Source organism: Chiloscyllium plagiosum, chromosome 13 (genome assembly GCF_004010195.1).
Source record: "Chiloscyllium plagiosum isolate BGI_BamShark_2017 chromosome 13, ASM401019v2, whole genome shotgun sequence".
In the NCBI taxonomy this organism is placed as follows: Eukaryota; Metazoa; Chordata; class Chondrichthyes; order Orectolobiformes; family Hemiscylliidae; genus Chiloscyllium; species Chiloscyllium plagiosum.
The window spans coordinates 64,477,128-64,497,600 of NC_057722.1; the positions used below are offsets into that span (position 1 = coordinate 64,477,128).

A 20,473-nucleotide genomic window follows, 5' to 3' on the forward strand; every position below is an offset into this window, starting at 1 on the left:
GCTGGTCTTCCAGCTGAAGGAGTTGACCCCGACTGAGTGTTGCAGACTGGCACATTCCATGGTCCAGGACTACGTGTTGAGGGACGCGCTGAAGCTTGGGGCAGCTGCCAAGGCGCGGTGGGGAAAGACCACTGTGTAAAGTCTGCCTGCCTAATGAAGAACAGAGGGCCCATGCAGTCATTTGGGCTCTGCTGACGCCTCAGCTAATCATATGGGCATATGATTGAAAAATGTACAGACCTGTATAAAAATGATAAATTCTGATCTCTGTATGTACATGTTTACATATGTATGGCATGACCAACTGTACAGACCATCAAATTATTTTATGAATAAAGTATATTTTTGAAATAAAAAAAATCAAGGACTGGTCGACTGCAGCTCCCCCTCCTGGGAGGAAGTGATCTTGTGCCTGCAGTCCCCCATCTTGGGCAGCAGGGAGCAGTGTGACTGCAGTTGACTCTTTCTGGGCAGGAAGTGGCAGCGGGACCAAAGCAGCCAGCCTACTGCCATTCAGATGAACTGCAGAAATTTACTAAGGTCCCTTAAACAACCTAAAACTACTTCCATCTAGAAGGACAAAGATAACAGACACATGGGAATACCAGCAAGTTCCCGCCAATCAACATTCGAGTTTGGAAATCGTTTGCTGTTCCTTTAGCATCGCTGAGTTAAAAGCTTGGAATTTCCTCCAGAACTGCAATGTCGGTCTACCTAAAGCACATGGATTGTAGCAGCTCACCACCATTATCTAAAGGCCAACGAGGAACGAGAAGAATGGCCAGCGAGGCCCGTATTTCATGATTAAATAAGACTCCATATCTGCCAATGGCACAGGAGAGGCCAGTCTTACTGCAGTTCCTTCTGCGGGCAGCAGGGGCGGTGTCACTGCAGTTTCACTCCCCGGGTCAGCAGGTGGCAGGGAAACCGTAATTCCTCTTACTGGCCGGCAGGGGGAAGTTAGTACAGTTTCACCTCCTCGGCGACAGGGGACGCTGTAGTTTGCAGTTTCTCCTCGAATATGACGTGGTGCATGAGTTCCTTCTGTTTGTTTCCTCCTCCTGGGCGGTAGTGGACTGTTGCAGTTCCTCCCTCCTCCTGGGCGGGAAGGTGCAGTGTTGGTGTAATTCCTCCTCCTGGCCGGCAGGAGACGTTGTTGGTGCAGTTCCTCCTCCTGGGCGGTAGGGGATTGTGTTGTTGCAGTTGTTCCTCCTTCTGGGCAGCACGGGGCTGTGTTTGTGTAGTTCCACCTCCAGGCCAGCAGGGGACGCTTATGATGCCAGGCCTTGACTCTCGCGATGTTTGGTTGCCCCGTTACACGTCACTTGGGGCCGGGGAGATGGCGGAGCGGCGCAAACAGAAGAAGCGGAGTCAGGTAGTGGGAGCCGGGAACTGGATGAGGCTGAGAGCCCGGGGTAGAGAGGAAATTCAGGCAGGGACATGACAGAATGGATGGGATTAGGGATATAGGGGAAGGGTGAGTATGGGGAGGGCCAGAGGTAGGTGAGTTTGAGGGGAGAAGGGGTGAGGCTTTAGGAGAAAGGTGCAGAGTGGGGCATTCCTGATGAAGGGCTTTTGTCCGAAACGCCGATTTTCCTGCTCCTCTGGTGCTGCCTGACCTGCTGTGCTTTTCCAGCACCACTCTAATATAGACTCTGATCTCCAGCATCTGCAGTCCTCACTTTTGCCTAGTAGAGTGGGGCATGTTGAGGTGAACATCATGGGGAGAGTGAGCTAAAGAAAGGAGGACTGGAAGAGAGGTGATGAAATTTGTGGTTAAAGGATAGGTAGGGGAGAAAACAGGAGACTGGTATGTGAAATTGCAGCCAGGACAATGGGGAGCAATGATAGAATGGGAACGAAGGGGAAACGATAGGAGGGTTGGTGGATATTTTCCAATCAATTTGTCCAGGGATGTCATCACTGGAGCAAGAGGTACTTGAAACTGGGCCTCCTGACCCAGAGGCAGGGACACTATCACTGTACCAGAAGAGCCCTTAGGAGGATTGGTGGAAAATGGGGCAAAGCAGATGGTGGTGAGAAGGAATAGCAGAGGTCTAAAGTGTAGGATATACAAGCTAAGAGGAGCAGGAAGAAGGAGTGATAACCAGGGATAGGAAATGGGATGAGAGAGAGGGATGCAGAGGAGTTGGGTGAAGAAGAGAGTAGATTAGAACACAGGAAGGAAATTATTTCTGCAGAGAGAGTAGCAGTGGAGAAGGGGAGACAAGAGCAGGCCAATATGAAGTATTAATTTGTGGTGGATCACAAGCTGTGGTTGTTAACTATTATATCTCTCGTTAATTTTTAAATTCCATTTGCCTCTGATGTATGTGCTGATTTTGGCACCAGTTCATGTGCAATGAGGTAATGGTGACAGGTATTTCTCTCTTGGGATACTGTAACCAGCTGACTGAGACTGTGTTGAAAGCTCCCAGTCTATACAGTTACAGCATATAACAGATGATGAGATGGTGAATAAATTACACACCCTGCATACAACAGTCTGTTAGTTGATTGCACATAGGTTGAACTTTTATTTATAACTGTGACGCAACCACTTCATTTTGTGAACTCTCTTAATGTCTGAAATTGAAAGGTGTGTAGTGGGAGGAAGCAATTCTCCAGGTTCCTCATCAAGGCAATCCAATCTACGTAAATGGTTTATCCTCATGCTTCTGTTTATTAATGCTCTCTGCTAGCTTTGTCCTAACCTGTTTCATCACCCACCAATAACATGTTTGTCCATTCATGCCTCTCTGCTGTGTTTATCCAGTTTCAGTAACACAACTTTAATTTTTATGATGCCTTTAGTATAATAAAATATCCAAGCATTGTGGTCAAACAATATTTGATACTGAATTACATACAGAGCTATTAGGACAGCTTGGTCAAATGGATAGGTTTTTAGGAACATCTTGACAGAGAAGAGAGAGGGACATGAGTTTGTCATAGGGAGTTTCAGACCTTAACAGTTTCTCCTCATGAATCTCTAATATTTCTCAAAATGTTTCACACTCTTTTACCACTCTGTGGCTAACAATTCTCCTAAGCTCTTTTTGAACTTATTTGTGATGATTTTGTTGACAAAGGGCTCTGTTTTTGGACTCTTCCCACCACGAGTGAAAATGATTTGCAGAAACTGTGCAATAGCCAAAGTTGTTTAAGCTAAAAGATGTTTTAGCAATGCAAGCCTTTTGCTTCTGTCTGTCCCATTGCAGCCCTTGATTTGTGCTGTCTATTTTGCATCCCCAAATTTGTTTAATTTCAACCATCTTTTTTCAATCACTTGCTTCAACTCCGTAATCTCATGCAGCCTGATAAATTCACTCCATAGATTTAATGCAGGCATTTTCTGCATTCTTCATTCTGTCTCACCTTTGTGGAAAATTTCCACCTACTAGTTTTCATAATCTTTCAACTTCCTTTCTAATCTTTCTGGTTGCATGAGCATGATCTTTCTGACTGCTAATGTAGATCCCTGGTGCGTTCTTTACATTTCAGGTGCTGTATAAATAAAAGTTGTTTACCACAGAAATCTGTATTCATTTGTGTCAGCCAGTGGGTAGCAGTCTTGTTTTTGAGTCTGATGATTAGTTTGTGTCCCAGAAAATAATGTAGGCTGACAGGCTTATACCCAAAACGTCGATTCTCCTGTTCCCTGGATGCTGCCTGACCTGCTGCGCTGTTCCAGCAACACATTTTCAGCTCTGATCTCCAGCATCTGCAGACCTCACTTTCTCCTCAGTTTCAGTACAGCACTTGGTGAGGTCCCATCTTTCAGATGAGATATTAAACTAAGACTCTTTCCTCCCACTTGGGTCAGTTTGTAAAGGTCTTAAGGTGCTATTTGATAATGACCAGGGAAGTTCTCCCCGCGTATCTGCTCAATACTCATCCTACAGCCAAGAGTTAAAACAGGTTTTCTTGTGTTCACTGCATTGCTATTTCTTTGTGTTTACTATGTACAAATTGGTTATTAGGTTACCAGAATAACTACCCTTCAGAAATATTCCATTGATTGGAAAGCACTTTTGGATGTCCTGTGGTTGTGAAAAGTGATTTGAAGATCATAGTTAACCTTAATTTAGAGATTAATGAAATATTTTCTTTTTCGAGCTGTTTGTTTTTCCAGCAACAAAACTAACACTACTGTCATGTGACTTCATTTGCCCCAGTTCGTATGTTAGCACTTCTTCGAATACGCATCTTATATTTTCATTTTATTTGCATGAAAACAAGCAGTGTTGACAGATCTTATTTTACAGTGGCACTGCTCCAGTGCACCATGAGAGTGAGGGGCTTAATGTGGTGAGGGATAATTGAGACAGTATTTGGCAGCCATTCTGTTGGTCTTAGTCCTTTTCAACCATTGATCAAGAGCTTTCTTCAGCTTCATTCCCTGTCCCACACAGTAAGGAGTGAATAAGGTACTGCTGTCAACTTGGATATTGCTTCACTCTTCGATATGATTAAATGGTGATTGGATCAATTTAGGGTGGTGAATTTGACGTAGTGGATTCTGTAGCTTTTCTTGTTAATAACCTTGTGCCAGTGTTGGTGATATTCTTCTATCCACCTAAATAGTATTGTCTGTTATTTGGGTAATGTTAGCAGTTGTGACAAGTGAGGGAAGTGGAAGTGGGACTATACAAGCACACTTTAAAGTAATCTTCAGCATTTTTCTGGATGTCTAAACTACATGGGAGGTTCGAAGGGGCCCTGTGCCATCAGTACATTAATGTGATTGTAGTCGTTAATTGCGGCCACTGTAGCTAGAGTACTGAAGTGACTTAAGTATGCATGCAAAAAATAAGCCTGGAGCAGGATTGTGACTGACACTTGGATCTCAAAAACAATGACTGCAATAGATGCAATTTAATAGCATCATTAAAATAGTAAAACATTAGAAGAAACTTAACAACTAGGAACAGGTAATTCAGCCCCTCAAGCCTGCTGTGCCATTTGATATAATCATGGTTGATTTTATCTTGGCCTTGACTCCACTTACCTGCCTGCTTTCTATAACCCTTCAAACCATTACTAATTGAAAATCTGTCTAACTGTCCTTTAAATTTACCAGCAGATACCACGCTCCACACGAATGATTTATGACCCCTTGAGAGAAGTAATTTCTCCTTGTCTCTATTTTGCCTTCTGACCTTTATCCTGAAACTATGACTCTCATCCTAGATTGCCCCACAGGAGGAAACTTCTTTTCTCCTCCTACTTTGTCAATCTGCTTCAGCATCTTAACTACCTCAATTAGATCACCCCTCATACTTCTAAACCCCAGAGTATAGTCCTAAATTGCTCAAGCTCTCTTCATAAGACAAGCCTGTCATCTCTGGAATTTATCCAGTGAACCTCTTCTGAACAGCCTTCAATAGAACTACATCCCTCCTTAAGTAAGGTGCCTAAAATTGTCTACTAATGTACCAGGTGCAGAAGCATTGCCAGGCTTCAGAACAATTATATTGGGATGGGTAGCAAAAGCTTTGGTCAATGAGGTAATTTTAAAAGAAGTATTCAAGTGGAGGAGAGAGGGGCAAGGACGTTAAGGAAGAAATTCCCAGAGTTAAGGCCCAGAAATCTGGGATGCACAGACATTAAAATTGAAGTAGCAAAGCGCCCTCAGAAGATTGTAAGAGTGCTGAAGGTTACAAGTGGGGAGGGTGAGGAAAATGACAGTTTCAAGTGTGAAGTCATTGCCAAATTAGGAGACATTGTAGTTTGGTGTATAAGACAAATAAGCATACAAGACAACTAAGATCATAGATGGAGGAGAAAGTGAGGTCTGCAGATGCTGGAGATCAGAGCTGAAAATGTGTTGCTGGAACAGCGCAGCAGGTCAGGCAGCATCCAGGGAACAGGAGAATCGACGTTTCGGGCATAAGAAGGGCTTATGCCCGAAACGTCGATTCTCCTGTTCCCTGGATGCTGCCTGACCTGCTGCACTGTTCCAGCAACACATTTTCAGCTCTTACTCAAAAGAACTGAGAACTGCAACAGCTGAGTGATTTGTAAAGGCAGCCAACGGACGCTTCCTGTTGCTTAAACTCATTATGCTGATCTAGTTGTCTGAAGGATGTCTGTGGCTTCTGAGAAAATGTTGTTGTTTCCTAACACACCCAGTTCCATTCACCCATCGTTCCTTTACTCACTGGCCTAAATAAGTTGCCTCAATTTTAAACTTTTCATTGTATTTAAATCCCTTGGTGGCCTCTCCCCTTTCCATTTGATTTACCTTCTCAAACCCTATAATCCTCAGGTCTGTGAATTTCAAATCTGGCCCTTTGTTCATACCTGACTTCATGCTTTCAAATGCCACAGCTATAAGTTCTAGAATTACCTGTTTATGTCTCCAACCTTACATTTCTCCATTAAGATTCTGTCCTTAAATTTCTAATTTTAGATCCAACTGTTGGTTAGCTATCCAAATATCTCCTAACTTAGTTTGGTGTCAAATTTTGTTTGAGAACCCCTACCAATAGCTTTGACTATTTTCTTATGTTACATCAATTGAAGTTGTTTGCAAGAGGCTAAGCTGTGAAGCTAGGGACATGCCCAACAAATCTACAGAATTATTCAAAACTTGTAAAATGTGGAGGCATCACAATCATCCCAATGAAGTGAAATGCCCAATACCAGGCTTTGTCCTTCCAAACTCTGTGTTATGAGAGAGAGAGGGTAACATTAAAGTATTGTGAAAATTAAGAGTTTTTATCCATGCAAGAGAGAGCTGAAAGTGATTAAAAATTGCTCCTGTAACCATTTTGATGTTGCTGTACATTGGCAGGTGTTCTTTTGCTTTAAAGATCATGCTAAAAACCCCATTGTGTTTTTGACTATCATAATTCTAGTTTTGGAATTACTGTTCAAAGGGGTATGATGTTAAAATGAGTCAACCGCACGGGGGCAATACTGTTTCTGGAGATTTGAGCATGTGCCAGTGTCCATGAAATGAATGTGTTAATAAAATCACTTCAATATGTTAAAGTCCCCTTGAGACAGCATCTCTCTGTACCTGATTAACAAGTATATTTCTACACTACCTCAATGACTCAAAGGGTTACGTTTCCAATTGCATTGACCACTTCAACTTGTTCTCACTCTTACAGTGGTTTGAAATTTGCATCAGTAGTAAGTGGTGATGCCTGATTGGAAATCCTTATCGTGTGAATGATATGAATTCACACATAATAATTTTAATCGATCTGTTCACCTCTATGACTGTCAGATCCTGAAGTAGGAGCTGAAGCCAAACCTCCTGGCTCAGCGGTGTGGAGGTTACCACTGTCTCAGTGAGAACAGTGCAGGTTCTGTGGATATTTTCTAATCAATCTTTTCAGAGATTTTGTCTCACACCTCTAGAGCAGGTGAGACTTGAATCCGGATTTCTGATAGTCTACGGTGGCATATTCTGTACCGTTAATCCATCAATAGCCACAAAATGAAACAACAGCAGAAATGTGTTATTGACAAAGAACCTTTCCAAAGTACTACGTACTGGTACAGATGGCAAATAGTACCAATGACCAAGTATGGTCACTGGGAAAATACATAGTGTAAGTAGTATAGGTTAAAATTCTTGAATATGGCAGTAGCTTGATGTTTAAGTACAGTAGTGGTTATGGTTAAGGTAATTTGGAGATTGATGAGCAAAATGTGTACGTTGCCTTTTTATCATGAAATTCAAATTTGGCATTCCATCCAAGTTTGACCTGTTCATTGTTCCAATTGCACACTGGTTTAGCCTTCTGTAGCACTCTGAACTCTTAGACTACTCTGCATAAACATTAAATGTAACTTTAGCAGTATTACCCACATCCCAGACATACATACATCTCTCCCTGCTGGTTTAGTAACTGTTATCCTCTTTTTTTTTTCTGGTCGAGTAATTTCTTCCCCCACACAAACGGTTTATGAACAGTTAATGGTAATTTTGCTCACCGATGATACTTGGTGATTTCTTAACAATGTCTCCAGCCATCATCATCTGGACACTTGTTGCTAGTGCATTTAGTCCTCGGTATCATTCCTCCTCCCGTGTCTAACTACTAAGTGTATGTGCTGTTGCAGAAACAGTTTGGAAAACAACCTGAACTTCAGAATGGAGGCTGCATGTTTTACATCTTTATGGGCATTTACTCACCTTCAGGATTGTAATCTTGTCGCTAGTCACTATCTGGATTGTCATTAAAACTTTAAGCATTCTAGGGATGCACATGGCTACAACAGCATTGTTGCACATCCCTAACTGCTCTTGAGATCAACACGTGGAGAAAACACGGAGGGTGGCAAAGACACATAATGTACTCTGGTGGGGGGAGACTTCAATGTCCACTACAAAGAGTGGCTCAGCAGCACCACTACTGTCTGAGCCGGTCCTTAGCTGTTGCACTGATTCAGCAGCTAGTGGTAGTGGAACCAACAAGAAGGAAAAGCGTACTTGACTCAATCTTTCCAAATCTGCTTGCCACAGATACATCTGTCCATGACAGAATCGATAATGGCTCTCCCATTTTAGACAGATGAAGAGGATTGTATTTTTCTCAGTGGGTCATCAGCATTTGAATGTCTCTCCCTCAGTGAGCAGTGGAGACTGGGACACTGAATATATTCAAACTAAGTTAGTCAGATATTTGCTTAACAGTGGAGATGAGGTTTTGATTAGATTCCCTACAGTGTGGAAACAGGTCCTTCGGCCCAACAAGCCCACACCGACCCTCGGAAGAGCAACACACCCAGACCTATTCCCCTACATTTACCCCTGACTAATGTACTTAACACTGCGGGCAATTTAGCATGGCCAATTCACCTAATCTGCACTTCTTTGGACTGTGGGAGGAAACCGGAGTACCCGCAGTAAACCCACACAGACATGGGGAGAATGTGCAAACTCCACACAAAGATGGGAATTGAGCGCAGGTCCCTGGCGCTGTGAGGCAGCAGTGCTTGCCACTGTGACACCCTCATGGTTATGGATATACTGGCAGGAAGGTGAAGTTAAGGCTGGATCAGATCAACCATGATCTTATTGACAACTGCTACTGTTTCTTACAAAATTAATGGGCATACAATGTTTTGTATGTTTGGGATTTGGATAGTGACATGTCAGTTATGTTTGCCCCAGGATAATTACGGATTCAGTACGAGCTGGATGGCCTCTTTGCTGTCATCTGGCAATGAGCATCCGCTCACTTCGCACAGAACCCATACAGCAAGTAGAGCAAAGTAACTAATTGGGGCAGAAGTCCACTGCATGTACCACACTTAAAAATGGGGTTAAAATTTGTATCTCAGCTTGCATTTTGGATTTTGATATGGTTTTTCTTTTTAATTTAAAAAACTAATCCAGGACTGTGAGCTCAGTGCAGATGTAATGCTGGTCCAGAGTCCTAATTTATTACTTTTTGGTATATATAAATTTTGTGACAAGGAAACCTTGGTAATTTTTATCAAAATCCCTCCAGGCATATTTAGACTTAGTTGCACTAAGATTTGTAGAGTTGATGGGTCTTTGTCTGCCTGCTCCTGAATTGCACTAAGTGCAAGTTCTGTACATCTACACTCTTGTTTGTTAATATTGCATACAAAACTGACAAGGTTGCAGGATTAGTTTGTTTACTGTACGTTTTCCATTATCCTGCTGGATACAAATTGTGAGCTGAAATATTTTCTGAAATGCCAATCTGTCACAACCAAAGGCTTTTGCAATTTAACCTAATCAAGTCTGGTCAATTGCTATGAAAAATTGACAAGCTGTAAGAGGTAACTAAAATTGGAGAGAGAGAAAAATGGGGAGAGTAAATGTATCCTTCTACTTGTGCAAGCTGTAGGTTCCTCCAGCGTACAGGTGTCTCCAGGAACTACAAGAGAGACAATTTGAATGATGTAATACGAAGACTGGATCCTGTTAGTTCATGTCAACACTTATTATTCTAGAAAATTTTGTCTAGAAAGACAATTTGAAATTTGATTCAGTCGTCATTAGAAAATTTTATGGATGGTACCCTGTGCCATATTGTCAGATAGCACTGCAGAGCATCTGGCTGCTGACTCAAAGACTCTGTTGTCAATTTATGTTTAAATTCAATTTCTTGCTATCAGGAACGCTCATCACCTGTTGCTCCTGATGCAGTACCTTCTGCCAGAAAATCCTTATCCTTCCGAGTGCGTACTTGCTACCAGGGGAATCCTTCGCCTGCATCTCTCATCTGTAATAAGTTACCAAAAATTAGCTTGCTACCAACAACATTTTATATAGTTGATGACTTCAGTTGTAATATCTCCAAACCATTTTCCCTAAGTGTTGGCATGTTATATTTGTCAGTCAATTGCCTCATGTTGTAATCCTTACTAAGTCTGCCATTACCAGCCAGTTATTTCTCATGTAATTATAATGTTTGAAATCTAATGGAATTTGGAATTGCAATTCATTCCACACTATTTTCTGTCCACAAAGTATTCTCTGCAGTAAATTGTGAATAGCACACTGGATTACATTGTCTCAAGTCTTGGAGTTAGATTCTCATGACTTGGAAGCGAGAGTATTGTCCATTAGTCATGTTTTTTGTAGTGCAGAGAGTCAATGTCTGAGTCAGGTCACAAAGTTTGAGGTTTATTGCCTAAGGATAGATATTAATGCCATTGTTAAAGCACCTACAATCACCTAAAACACACTGGTATGTAAATAATATAAAAGGTAGGTTTTAAACTGGGAGACATCAGAAATACTAATTATTTTCAAACTAAAATTTCTTTCATATATAAATGTTAGGGATATAAATTTATCACCAAGTATCTCCCAACCCAACTTCAAGTATTCATGCCATTAGCAACATGATTAAGATAAGATGTAATAATTTAATTCAATTGCCATTATGATTAAATAGCCTCAGGCCTTTTCGCTTTTCGTTCCCAGTCCACTAGTTATGTGGAATTCTCAGTGGCAGTGCAGAGCCTTTGTTAATCATTATCCCATCTGGTCTGTAATGAACGGCATGTTGACAGTAAGGGTTATTAAATTGTAAGATTTTTTTTATGTGTGGTCCTTAGTGTTCAAACTTTGTCAAACTCTGAAAAGTCTTACTTGCATATCCTTCAGCTAATTCCTCAGACTTCAGTCCAATTAAGTACATTTGAACTGTAATAAAATTCGCCATAGTTCTACCAGACGATGAGGCTACTGTCAATACAAAGAGACAATTGATGGTGGTTTAAGTGAGGAGAGAGGTTGTGAAGGAGAGTCCTTCATGATAACCTCACAGGTGCTCGAAATGATCCCACATTGGCATCACTCTGATTCACACCCAATTAAAGTATGATTGTAATATAATGAAGAAAACATGTCAGTTTGCATCTGGCAAGCTTCCACATATAGCTAAATGTTGCTCATGATTAACTCATTTGTTTCCTTAAGTGAAAATTGTTTTATAAAGTGGAGTGCTCTAAGAATTCCTTACATGTTTTGGAGATTTTGTTTAGCTGGTGCAATCAGGTTGCCAAAATTTAATAACTAAAGGATGCACAGTTAAACCACTAGTCAACTCAGCATAGGATTTTATTTTCTTCTAAATGAAGGATCTTGGATATTTGAAATGTGATTCTCAGAACAGCCTTTAAATTACGGACTGTGGGTTGAAGTCATGGCTTCTCAAATTCCCAAATGATTACATCAAGTGCAGAGAAAGAAGCAGCTTTGAAGCAGTTTTCTGTGGTGAGACATTGCTGTTCTGAGCTCACCAGTGTATGTTGCAGCTATTGGAAGCCACTAGGGGGAAAATGTCACAGTTTGTTCCAGAAATCCATCAGCCATCTCCTTGACAATAATACGTGCAACATAAGTGTGCTGGAATTAAATGAACAGTGGAGGCCAAAGACTCAATTTTAACTGAACTGAACAGAACTTGTCATCTTCTGGCTGTACCAATCTATTATATTGGTTCATTCTTCCTGTGGAAAACTGTCACTTTCTAAGTTGTTCTCAAGTGCATCAATTGGTTGAAAGTTGCTTCCTGGATGGAAAAGATATAAAATATGTTCAAATAGAAATTAGATTGCTTTCATGGGTCATTAATCGCTTGAGAACAAAACTGTTTCTCATTGAGGGAGACGGAATTCCTGTATTTAGATACTTCTATTCATTTAGTTTTATTCAAAGTCACTTATTGCATTTTTAAAAATGTAATTTGTATTGTAAACATTAGAGACTTTGAATATGCACATAATAGAAACAGATTGTACTTTGGAACTACAGGAAGCCAGAAGTTTATTGCTTTAAAAAAAATTGCCAGGTGATTTGAATGCATCTGCGGACTGCAATCCTGTGCCTCCAATCAAGACATTTGCTACCAGTCATTTTGAGCCTCATTGTTAGGATTTAGCACACCCAGAAAGCATCCTTTATTAGCAGGTGGAAAAGTAACCAGCAAGGAGCAAGTTAACTGTCAGTCACATTTACAAATATTATATATTCCATGGCCCTATCTGGAAGTATTATTGACAGTGATATGCAAGTTTCATGTCCGGTCTCCTTAACTAATATAATTAAAGGATAACTGAATAAATCATCAGCTTCAAATATCATTTTAGTTAATTACAGCCTAATAATTTGATTTTTTTCAGTTTAAATAACGTCCAATTTAAATATTGTGGTAGTGTGGCCGGGTGGTCTAAGTCGCTGGAATTAAGTTCCAGTCTCTATTGAGTCGTGGGTTCGAATGCCACCGCTACCAGAGTCATGGGTGATATAGGTCCAGTGGATAGGGCGGCACGGTGGCTCAGTAGTTACTACTGCTGCCTCGCAGTGCCAGGGACCCAGGTTCGAATCCAACCTCGGGTGACTGACTGCGTGGAATTTGTACATTCTCCCCGTGTATGCGTGGGTTTCCTCCCACAATCCAAAGATGTGCAGGTTAGGTGAATTGGCCAGCACCCCCGTCCAACACCGCTTTCCAAACCCGTCCAATCCTGTCCCCCGCCCCCTCTCCAGGGCAGCCGGACTGGACACCAACAGCTGCTGCTGCTGCCTTTGTGGGGTAAGTCTCCAAATAGCGCGCACGCACAGACACACACACACCTTATTACTGCAGCGTTTGGACAGGTTCCACCTTCACCCGGTACAGGACAATGTTGGAGAGATTTTCTGGGTAAGGGGGGTTTAGGGTACACCCCTCTGTAGAACTCCAAGGAAAGTGTGGGGAGAGACGGAGAGCGGGAGGTCAGTCATTTGGAGACGGTGCCTGTTGGCGATCACTGTTGGAAATACGTCTTTGATGAAATGTTTCTATCAGGACCTCTGGATCTCCTTCAGATAATCCGATATTTCGAAATCAAGGTTCCTCTGTAATCGGGGAATGGGTCTGGGTAGATTACTCTTCGGATGGCCCGTGTGGACTTGATGGGCCAAAGGGCCTCTTTCCACACTGTAGGAATTCTAATTCTTTAGAAATTCCATTGAAAATGTCAAAGTTGATGAATTTCTAACAATTCTTTTCTTGAAAAAGTCATTTCAGGGAGTGACTCAAATAGTATGCTTTTGTAGACTTATGACCATGCTTTTTAACTTAATTTGTCTTTATTCTATCAAACTCTTCCATGCTTTTAGATCCTTCCATTTTTAGTGGTGTTCATAACTAAGGATCATAAATAAGATAGTCAATTAAGGAATGCAAGCAGAAATTCAGGAGAAAGTTCTTTATCCTGGTAGTGGTGAGAATGTGGAGCATGTGACCACGTGACAAGTTGAAAAGCATAAATGCCTGCTTGGACCAGGACCTGGAGCTAAATGTTCCTTGGCAGAATACAGAATGGACATCAGTGAGCAGGTTGTTATTGAGTAGCTGCTAATGACATTTTCAATCATGTTGTAGCCTGATTGGATGTGTGCATGCTATCAACAGGTCATAACCTGCACAATTTTCTACCATAAAGGTCACTAACTAAATATTTTATTTAGTCCCATATTGCTCAGTTTATGACCGCTACAATCTTAGTGAAAATTCTTGAAATACCGAGCAATTATTCCATAGCCTCCGTTAAAATATCTCTCTTAAAGAATTAAATTAGACTGTTACAGTGTGTTACTGACCTTATGCTGCTCAGGCCCTGTATTGAGTTGTACATATTATTCAGTGAATTTGTTGGTTAGGGTCCATTTTAATCTCTACTCTGATGCTTGTAGTGATCAGTGCTTGGAAGGAGCAGTTCCAATTTAAAAACTGTATTGTGTTTGAATGCACTTATTGTATGCCATTGTCTTTTGTATTTTAGGAGGTTGGAGAACCAACTAAAGAGGAGAAAGCAGTGGCCAAGTACTTACGCTTCAATTGCCCAACTAAGTCAACCACCATGATGGGCCACAGAGTTGATTATTTCATTGGTAAGATCACAGTGCCAAAATTAAAATAATTTATGCAAGTACCAAATGCATGTATGTATATTTGTACATATGCTTGTGTTGTGCCTATGTTGGTTCATATGCATGCACATGTGTGTGTGCATATTAGATAAAAATTAGTGATGAGTGCATCCGGACAGCTGCTCCAAGGATCAAGTGATTTGCATGCCAATATTGTTACCAGCATTAGCTTCAGGTTTCAGAAATCGTTACCTCGCACAGATCCCAGAGGTCCACACAGATTAGAGGTAATGTAGCCTGTTAGTGCCTATGTTTGCACCCAGAATATGTGGTCAAAGTTACTCGATTGATATCCATTTAAAATTATCCACCCTAGCTCCTGGTACCTTTGCCAAACCAAACTCTCTTGATCTCAGTCTTGAAAACTTCAGCCTCTTTTAAGGACAATTGTGGATAAAGTATTCCAGCACTTGGGGGGAAGAAAAAGCTGTACTCTGAAGCAAAGACTTAAATTTGACAAGTCTATGCATTCTCTTGAATGTTACTTTACCTTTCTAACGTTTCACTATATCCTTCAATCCCACACTCTTCTTTTTAGCCCATCTCCACTTGTCTCATGCATCACCAGTTCTTCACAAGTTTATGACCTTTTGCAGAAAATAATTCCATTTGAAAACCTTTCTTTTTTTGTGAATATCTAATGTTTCATTTGTAGTCTGTGAAATTTAAACTTGTTGCCATGTGGAGATTTTGACAGGAACAAGCATTTGACCACATGAAATGCACACAGAAGTAGACCTTTTGGCACTTGGTCAGCTGCACCATTCAGTAAGTTCATGGCTGACCTGTTTGTGTTTCAAGTTCCACATTCTCAACGACCCTGATAACCTTTGGTTCCCTTGCCTAATAAGAATCTATCTAAGTCTGTCTAAAACCTATTTACTGACCCTTGCCGCCTCCACCTTCTAAGGCAGTGTGTTCCAAAATCTCTCAACCCTCAGAAAATTTCTCCTAATCTCTGTCCTAAAAGGGCAATCCCTAACTTCAATCATTGCCCCTTAGTTCTGGATTGACCCACAAGAGGAAACATCTTTTCCACATTCAATTTGTCAAGGCCATCCATAAAAACATAGAAAATAGAGCAGGAGTAGGCAAATTGGCCCATCAAGCCCACTCTGCCATTCAACATGATCATGACTAATACTCTAATCTTAAAGCCATACACCTGTCCTCTCCCCATTTGTCTTGACATCTCATTTATAGCTATTACTGGAATATTTTTTGCATCCTCTATACTTAAGGCAGAACAAAACCTTTTACCATTTCTTCAGCAACATTCCTTATCTATTGTTAATTACATGAGGGAGAAAGGAAAGAAGAAAAGGGATAGGAGGACACTCATATCACCAGCATGAACTGCTTAGACTGAATGGCCTGTTTCTTTGCTATAAGTACAGTGTTAATGTTGTCATCGCCTTTCAGCTTCCAAAGCTGTGGACTGCTTGCTGGATTCAAAATGGGCAAAATCAAAGAAAGGAGAGGAAGCAGTATTTACAACTCGAGAATCAGTAGTTGACTACTGCAACAGGTGAGTGGAAGTTTATAAGTGCTAACTTTGTAAACTCTGTTTTCCTCTTGTTCATATCATTGCGCGTCCTTAAATCAGCAGGCAATATTGAAGTGTGGTTGGAATTATAAAAGCCTTTGGCTCCTTGAGTCTGCATCCGGTCAAAAACAACCACCCAGCTATTCTGATCCAATTTTCTAGCACTTGGCTTTGTATGCCATATTAGCAAGCAGAGTCACTTGGAGCATTGTAGCTCCATGATTACTGTTTAAAGAGTAGAACCAGTGGTGAGCTTGGCAACCCAATATCTGAACTAGGCTGGCCTTCACTACTGCTGGCTTATAATTAGAACACTGCAAGCCATTGCCATAATGGTTAGGATGATCCTGGTTGGACTCTACAGCAGTGTGCTTTCCAGTCTGTTCCCATTTATGCATTTTTATTTAACATCTTATCTAATAAATGGTTAAAATATTTATTCATGTATATTAAGTAACAATATATAATTGCATCCATAACACGGAGTGACAAAACCATTTCTCAGCTTGATAAAAATGGCCACAGAAATAGCAGCATGATTCCAGGATTTCTCTAAAAGAATTTTGCAGTGGAAATTTAGTAATGAGAAGGCTTTGATATGTATGCTACCTATCCTAAGCTCATGATGACCCAGAATGTTTTACAACCAGTGGATTCTAAGGTCTGGTCACTGTTAGAATGTGTGAAACACAGCAAGTAATTTGCTGACAAGTTTCCACAAACAGCAATGGGATAATGACCAGATTAATTTGTTTTTGTGTCATTGGTTGAGGGATATGTTAATCAGCAAATTGAGTTGCCAGATGGTAGTAGGTATGTCCACAACCTTCCCTGGGCAAGAGTAAGCATCCATCAGCAGAGAAAAGGAGGAAAATAGATATTTTTGCAATGACCAAAATATATATTTTTATTCTCTGATGTCGACAGGCTTCTGAAGAAACAGTTCTTCCACCGCGCATTGAAAGTGATGAAAAAGAAGTCTGAGAAGGAGATCAAAAAAGAGAAAGGGAAAAACGACAGCAGTAAGGACGAGGAAAAGAAGAGCAAGAAAGAAGTCTCAAAAGATGAGAAGAGTAAGAAAGAGAAGAAAAAAGACAGTGAAAAGGAAGAAACTAAGAAGGAGAAAAAGGTAAGAGACTTGATTGCTAAGTGAAATGTACAAAGCGTCTGATAGTAATCCTTTTGCAACATGAGTGTATTTGTATTGCACCTCAACTTAATAAAGCATCTCAAAATGTTTCACAGCAGCATTGTCACACAAAATTTTACACAACCATATTTAAGAAATATTATGACAATTGATCTTCTTGATCAAAAACATTTTAGGAACAGATTAAAACTGGGAAAGTGAGATAGAGAAGTTTGAGAGAATTCCCAACCTTAAGAACAGAGTAGGTCATTGAATATGATTATGGCAGATGGAATATTTCATTACCTTTTCATCTATCTCACCCCTGTTACATTATGTACCACTGGTCGTCAAAAATATGTCAATGTCAACTTAAACATACATAAACATACTCAGTCTGAACTTCCACAGTCCTCCAATAGAGAATTTCAAAGGTTCACCATCCTCTGAATAAAAAAAAATCTTAATCGCAGACCTAAGTGACAACCCTCTTATTTTTAAATTGTGTTCTGTGGTTCAAGACTCACCAACCAAATGAAATGTCTTACAGGCACTAACCCTGTCTCTCTCTTTTAAGTATTTTGTAAATTTTAGTTAGTTCACCCATGATTGTTCAAAACTAGAGGATGCAGGCTCAGTTTGTCCATTGTGTCTTCGTGGGACAGTTCCACCATCCCAGGAACAAGTCTGGTGAAACTTCATTGCACTGCTTGTATGGCAATAAAATCTTTTCTGAGGTAAAGACCAAAACTGTGCGTAGTACTTCCAGGTGCAACCTAACCAAGCCACTATACAACTAGACCATTTGGCACTTGGTCTGCTGCACCATTCAGTAAGTTCATGGCTGACCTGTTTGTATTTCAAGTTCCACATTCTCAGCTACCCCTGATAACCTTTGATTCCCTTGCCTAACAAGAATCTATCTAAATCTGTCTTAAAATTATTTACTGACCACTGCCACCTCCACCTTCTGAGGCAGTGTGTTTCAAAATCTCTCCACCCTCAGAAAATTTCTCCTAATCTCTGTCCTAAAAGGACAACCCCCTAATTTCAATCATTGTCCCTTAGTTCTGGATTGACCCACAAGAGGAAACAAATTTTCCACATCCAATTTGTCAAGGCTACCCTGCACTCAAATTCTCTTGCAATAAAGCTTCACCGGCCTTTCTTTAAGGGTTTTATAGCTAGGATGTGGGTTGATTCTTAACTGCCCTCTGAAGCAACCTAATCCACTTAGTTAAACAAAACCACGATAGAAATGTTAAAAGAAAACTGATGGACCATCCAATGTAAACCTAGCAATGGAAACAACGAAGGAACCTGCTCAAGGTCTTCTCACTAACATGACATGAGAAAAAATTGTGAAAGCTGTCCTACAGTCTAGTCAAGCAATAACTTGACATAATCATATTCTCAGAATAATACCACTCAGCCTTAGATTCCATCATCCAACTGCACCAGAAACAGACCCACCAGAACGGGTAGCTCAAAAATATGCAGCTGAAAGACTCTGGCAATTCTCAGAGTCGACTCCAGACGCCGTTAGGTCAAATGAACATGATCAAGGGAACCTTGTGGATTACCACTTATCGCTCTCGCTCAGTGGATGAACCAGTGTTCTTCCATGTTAAATTTGGAAGAAACACTGTAGATAAGTGCAAAATATACTGCAGCTGAATGGGATTGCAATTTAATAGCACCACCATCAGTTGAGATTGCTGAGTCCCAAAGGGCATAACTGGCACACAGTCTGCAGAGGATCGTGGGGGAACCAACAGGAGGAAAAGCATACTTGATCACACTGTCACCAATCTGCCTGTCACAGATGTTTCTGTTCATGAGGTATTGGGAGGAGTGACCACTGTACAGTTGTTGTGAAGACAAAGGATACCTTCTACCACGTTGTGTGGCATTACCACCACACTGAAGATATTTGATTTTAAACAGATCCAGCAACTCAAAACTCGTTATCCATGAGGTGCTTTCGGCCATCAGCAGCAGATCTGCTTTCAGCCACAATCTGCAAACTCCCCTCTTAGCATACCTTCCACTCTGCTGTTACCATCAAGTGGTTCAATCCTGATTCAATGAAGAGTGCAGGATTATGTGCCAAGAGCAGTGTCTTTCTTAACCAAAATAACATATCAGCCTGGAGAAGTTATAGCACAGCACCACATGCAAACTGATAACAGAATGACTGTGATAGAACAAAGTCATCTCTCAATTAACAAATTTGTCTGAGCTGTACAGTCCTGTCAAATGCAGATATGCATGGTGGTGAGGAATTAAATAATTAACCAGGTGGGAGGCTTCACAAGTATTCTCTCCCACAATGATGGGGTAGTCCACATCACTGCAAAAGACAGGCTGGAGCACTTGCAACTATCTTTAACCAATTCAATTCACTCAGCATGATATGAAAAAAGTGGTTGAAAGCATTGGATACAAGAAATGCTTTAGGCCCTGTCAATATCCAGCATGTGGATTTTTGCATATGATATTGAGTTTGAAAGAGTTATTTTTGGAGATTGCATTTGGTTCCGCCTAATCTGATGACATCAAATAGTCCTGAGTGCAGAACAAAGAGTACGGCTCTGGCTCTTGATGGTGGTCAGGTATATAATTTCGAACAAGTAGCTATGACTTTTTCTTATCGATATCCTGCAATAAACTACATCTTTAAGACATTCCTCCTCTTGTTAAGATTCACAAGTGGTTCATCCTCTGCCACTTTTAAGCAAACAGGCCCTTAGACCCAGTAAGTAAACAAGGATTGGTGATAGATTCTCGAACTGAACCACAAGCTGCCATTTGTTGGTTCGACACACATGCAACATGGTGATCAACAGTTGGGATTACTGCTTAAGTAATTCAATGTAACAGCAGTGGAAAACTGCCATAAAAACAGAAATTGTTGGAGGAACTCTGCAAGTCTGTGGAGAAAAAATTGTTAACATCTCAGGTCCAGTGACAAGTGAGTTTCCTGCTTTAAGAACACACAGTCAGCAGCTGGAAGCAGTTGAGCAGAGGAAACAGACAACCCATGGAAGAAATGGCAATAGTTCTGGCTAAAGTCTTAATTTCTGATCTGATGAGAGGCATAGGAAAGATAATGTGGGTAACAGTGCAGTGTTTTTTCAAAAAAAAGCTAGTCACTTTTCTCAGAGAATCATTAGAGAAAAAGGATCTGCAGGTCTAGTCCTAATTTAAGCTCTGATTGGGGAGCAACAGTTTTAGTGTTTCAGGAATAAAGTTCAACATTTCTGTGGGAAAGGAGGGGGAGGGGGAGAATATTTTCACTTTTGCAGTGCAGTGGACTTAGTTGGGAAAGATAGGGACCAAAAAATGTCACCACTATATCAAACCCCTGTTA

At 40.9% G+C, this 20,473-nt stretch overlaps 1 protein-coding gene across 3 annotated transcripts in view; it reads left to right on the forward strand.

The window, feature by feature from the left end:
- The first annotated feature begins 638 nt into the window (after positions 1–638).
- Positions 639–20,473, forward strand: part of sec62 (SEC62 homolog, preprotein translocation factor) — a 38,464-nt gene continuing 18,629 nt past the window's right edge. The window contains exons 1-4 of one of the 3 annotated variants that reach the window (XM_043702639.1): positions 639–789; positions 14,278–14,386; positions 15,848–15,953; positions 16,899–17,100. In XM_043702639.1, coding sequence (XP_043558574.1) covers positions 703–789; positions 14,278–14,386; positions 15,848–15,953; positions 16,899–17,100 — 504 coding nt within the window. In that variant the 5' untranslated portion in view covers positions 639–702. Of the gene's footprint in view, positions 790–1,261; positions 1,376–13,661; positions 13,833–14,277; positions 14,387–15,847; positions 15,954–16,898; positions 17,101–20,473 lie in introns of those variants that run through there. The other 2 variants (XM_043702638.1, XM_043702640.1) reach the window with 2 other exon arrangements.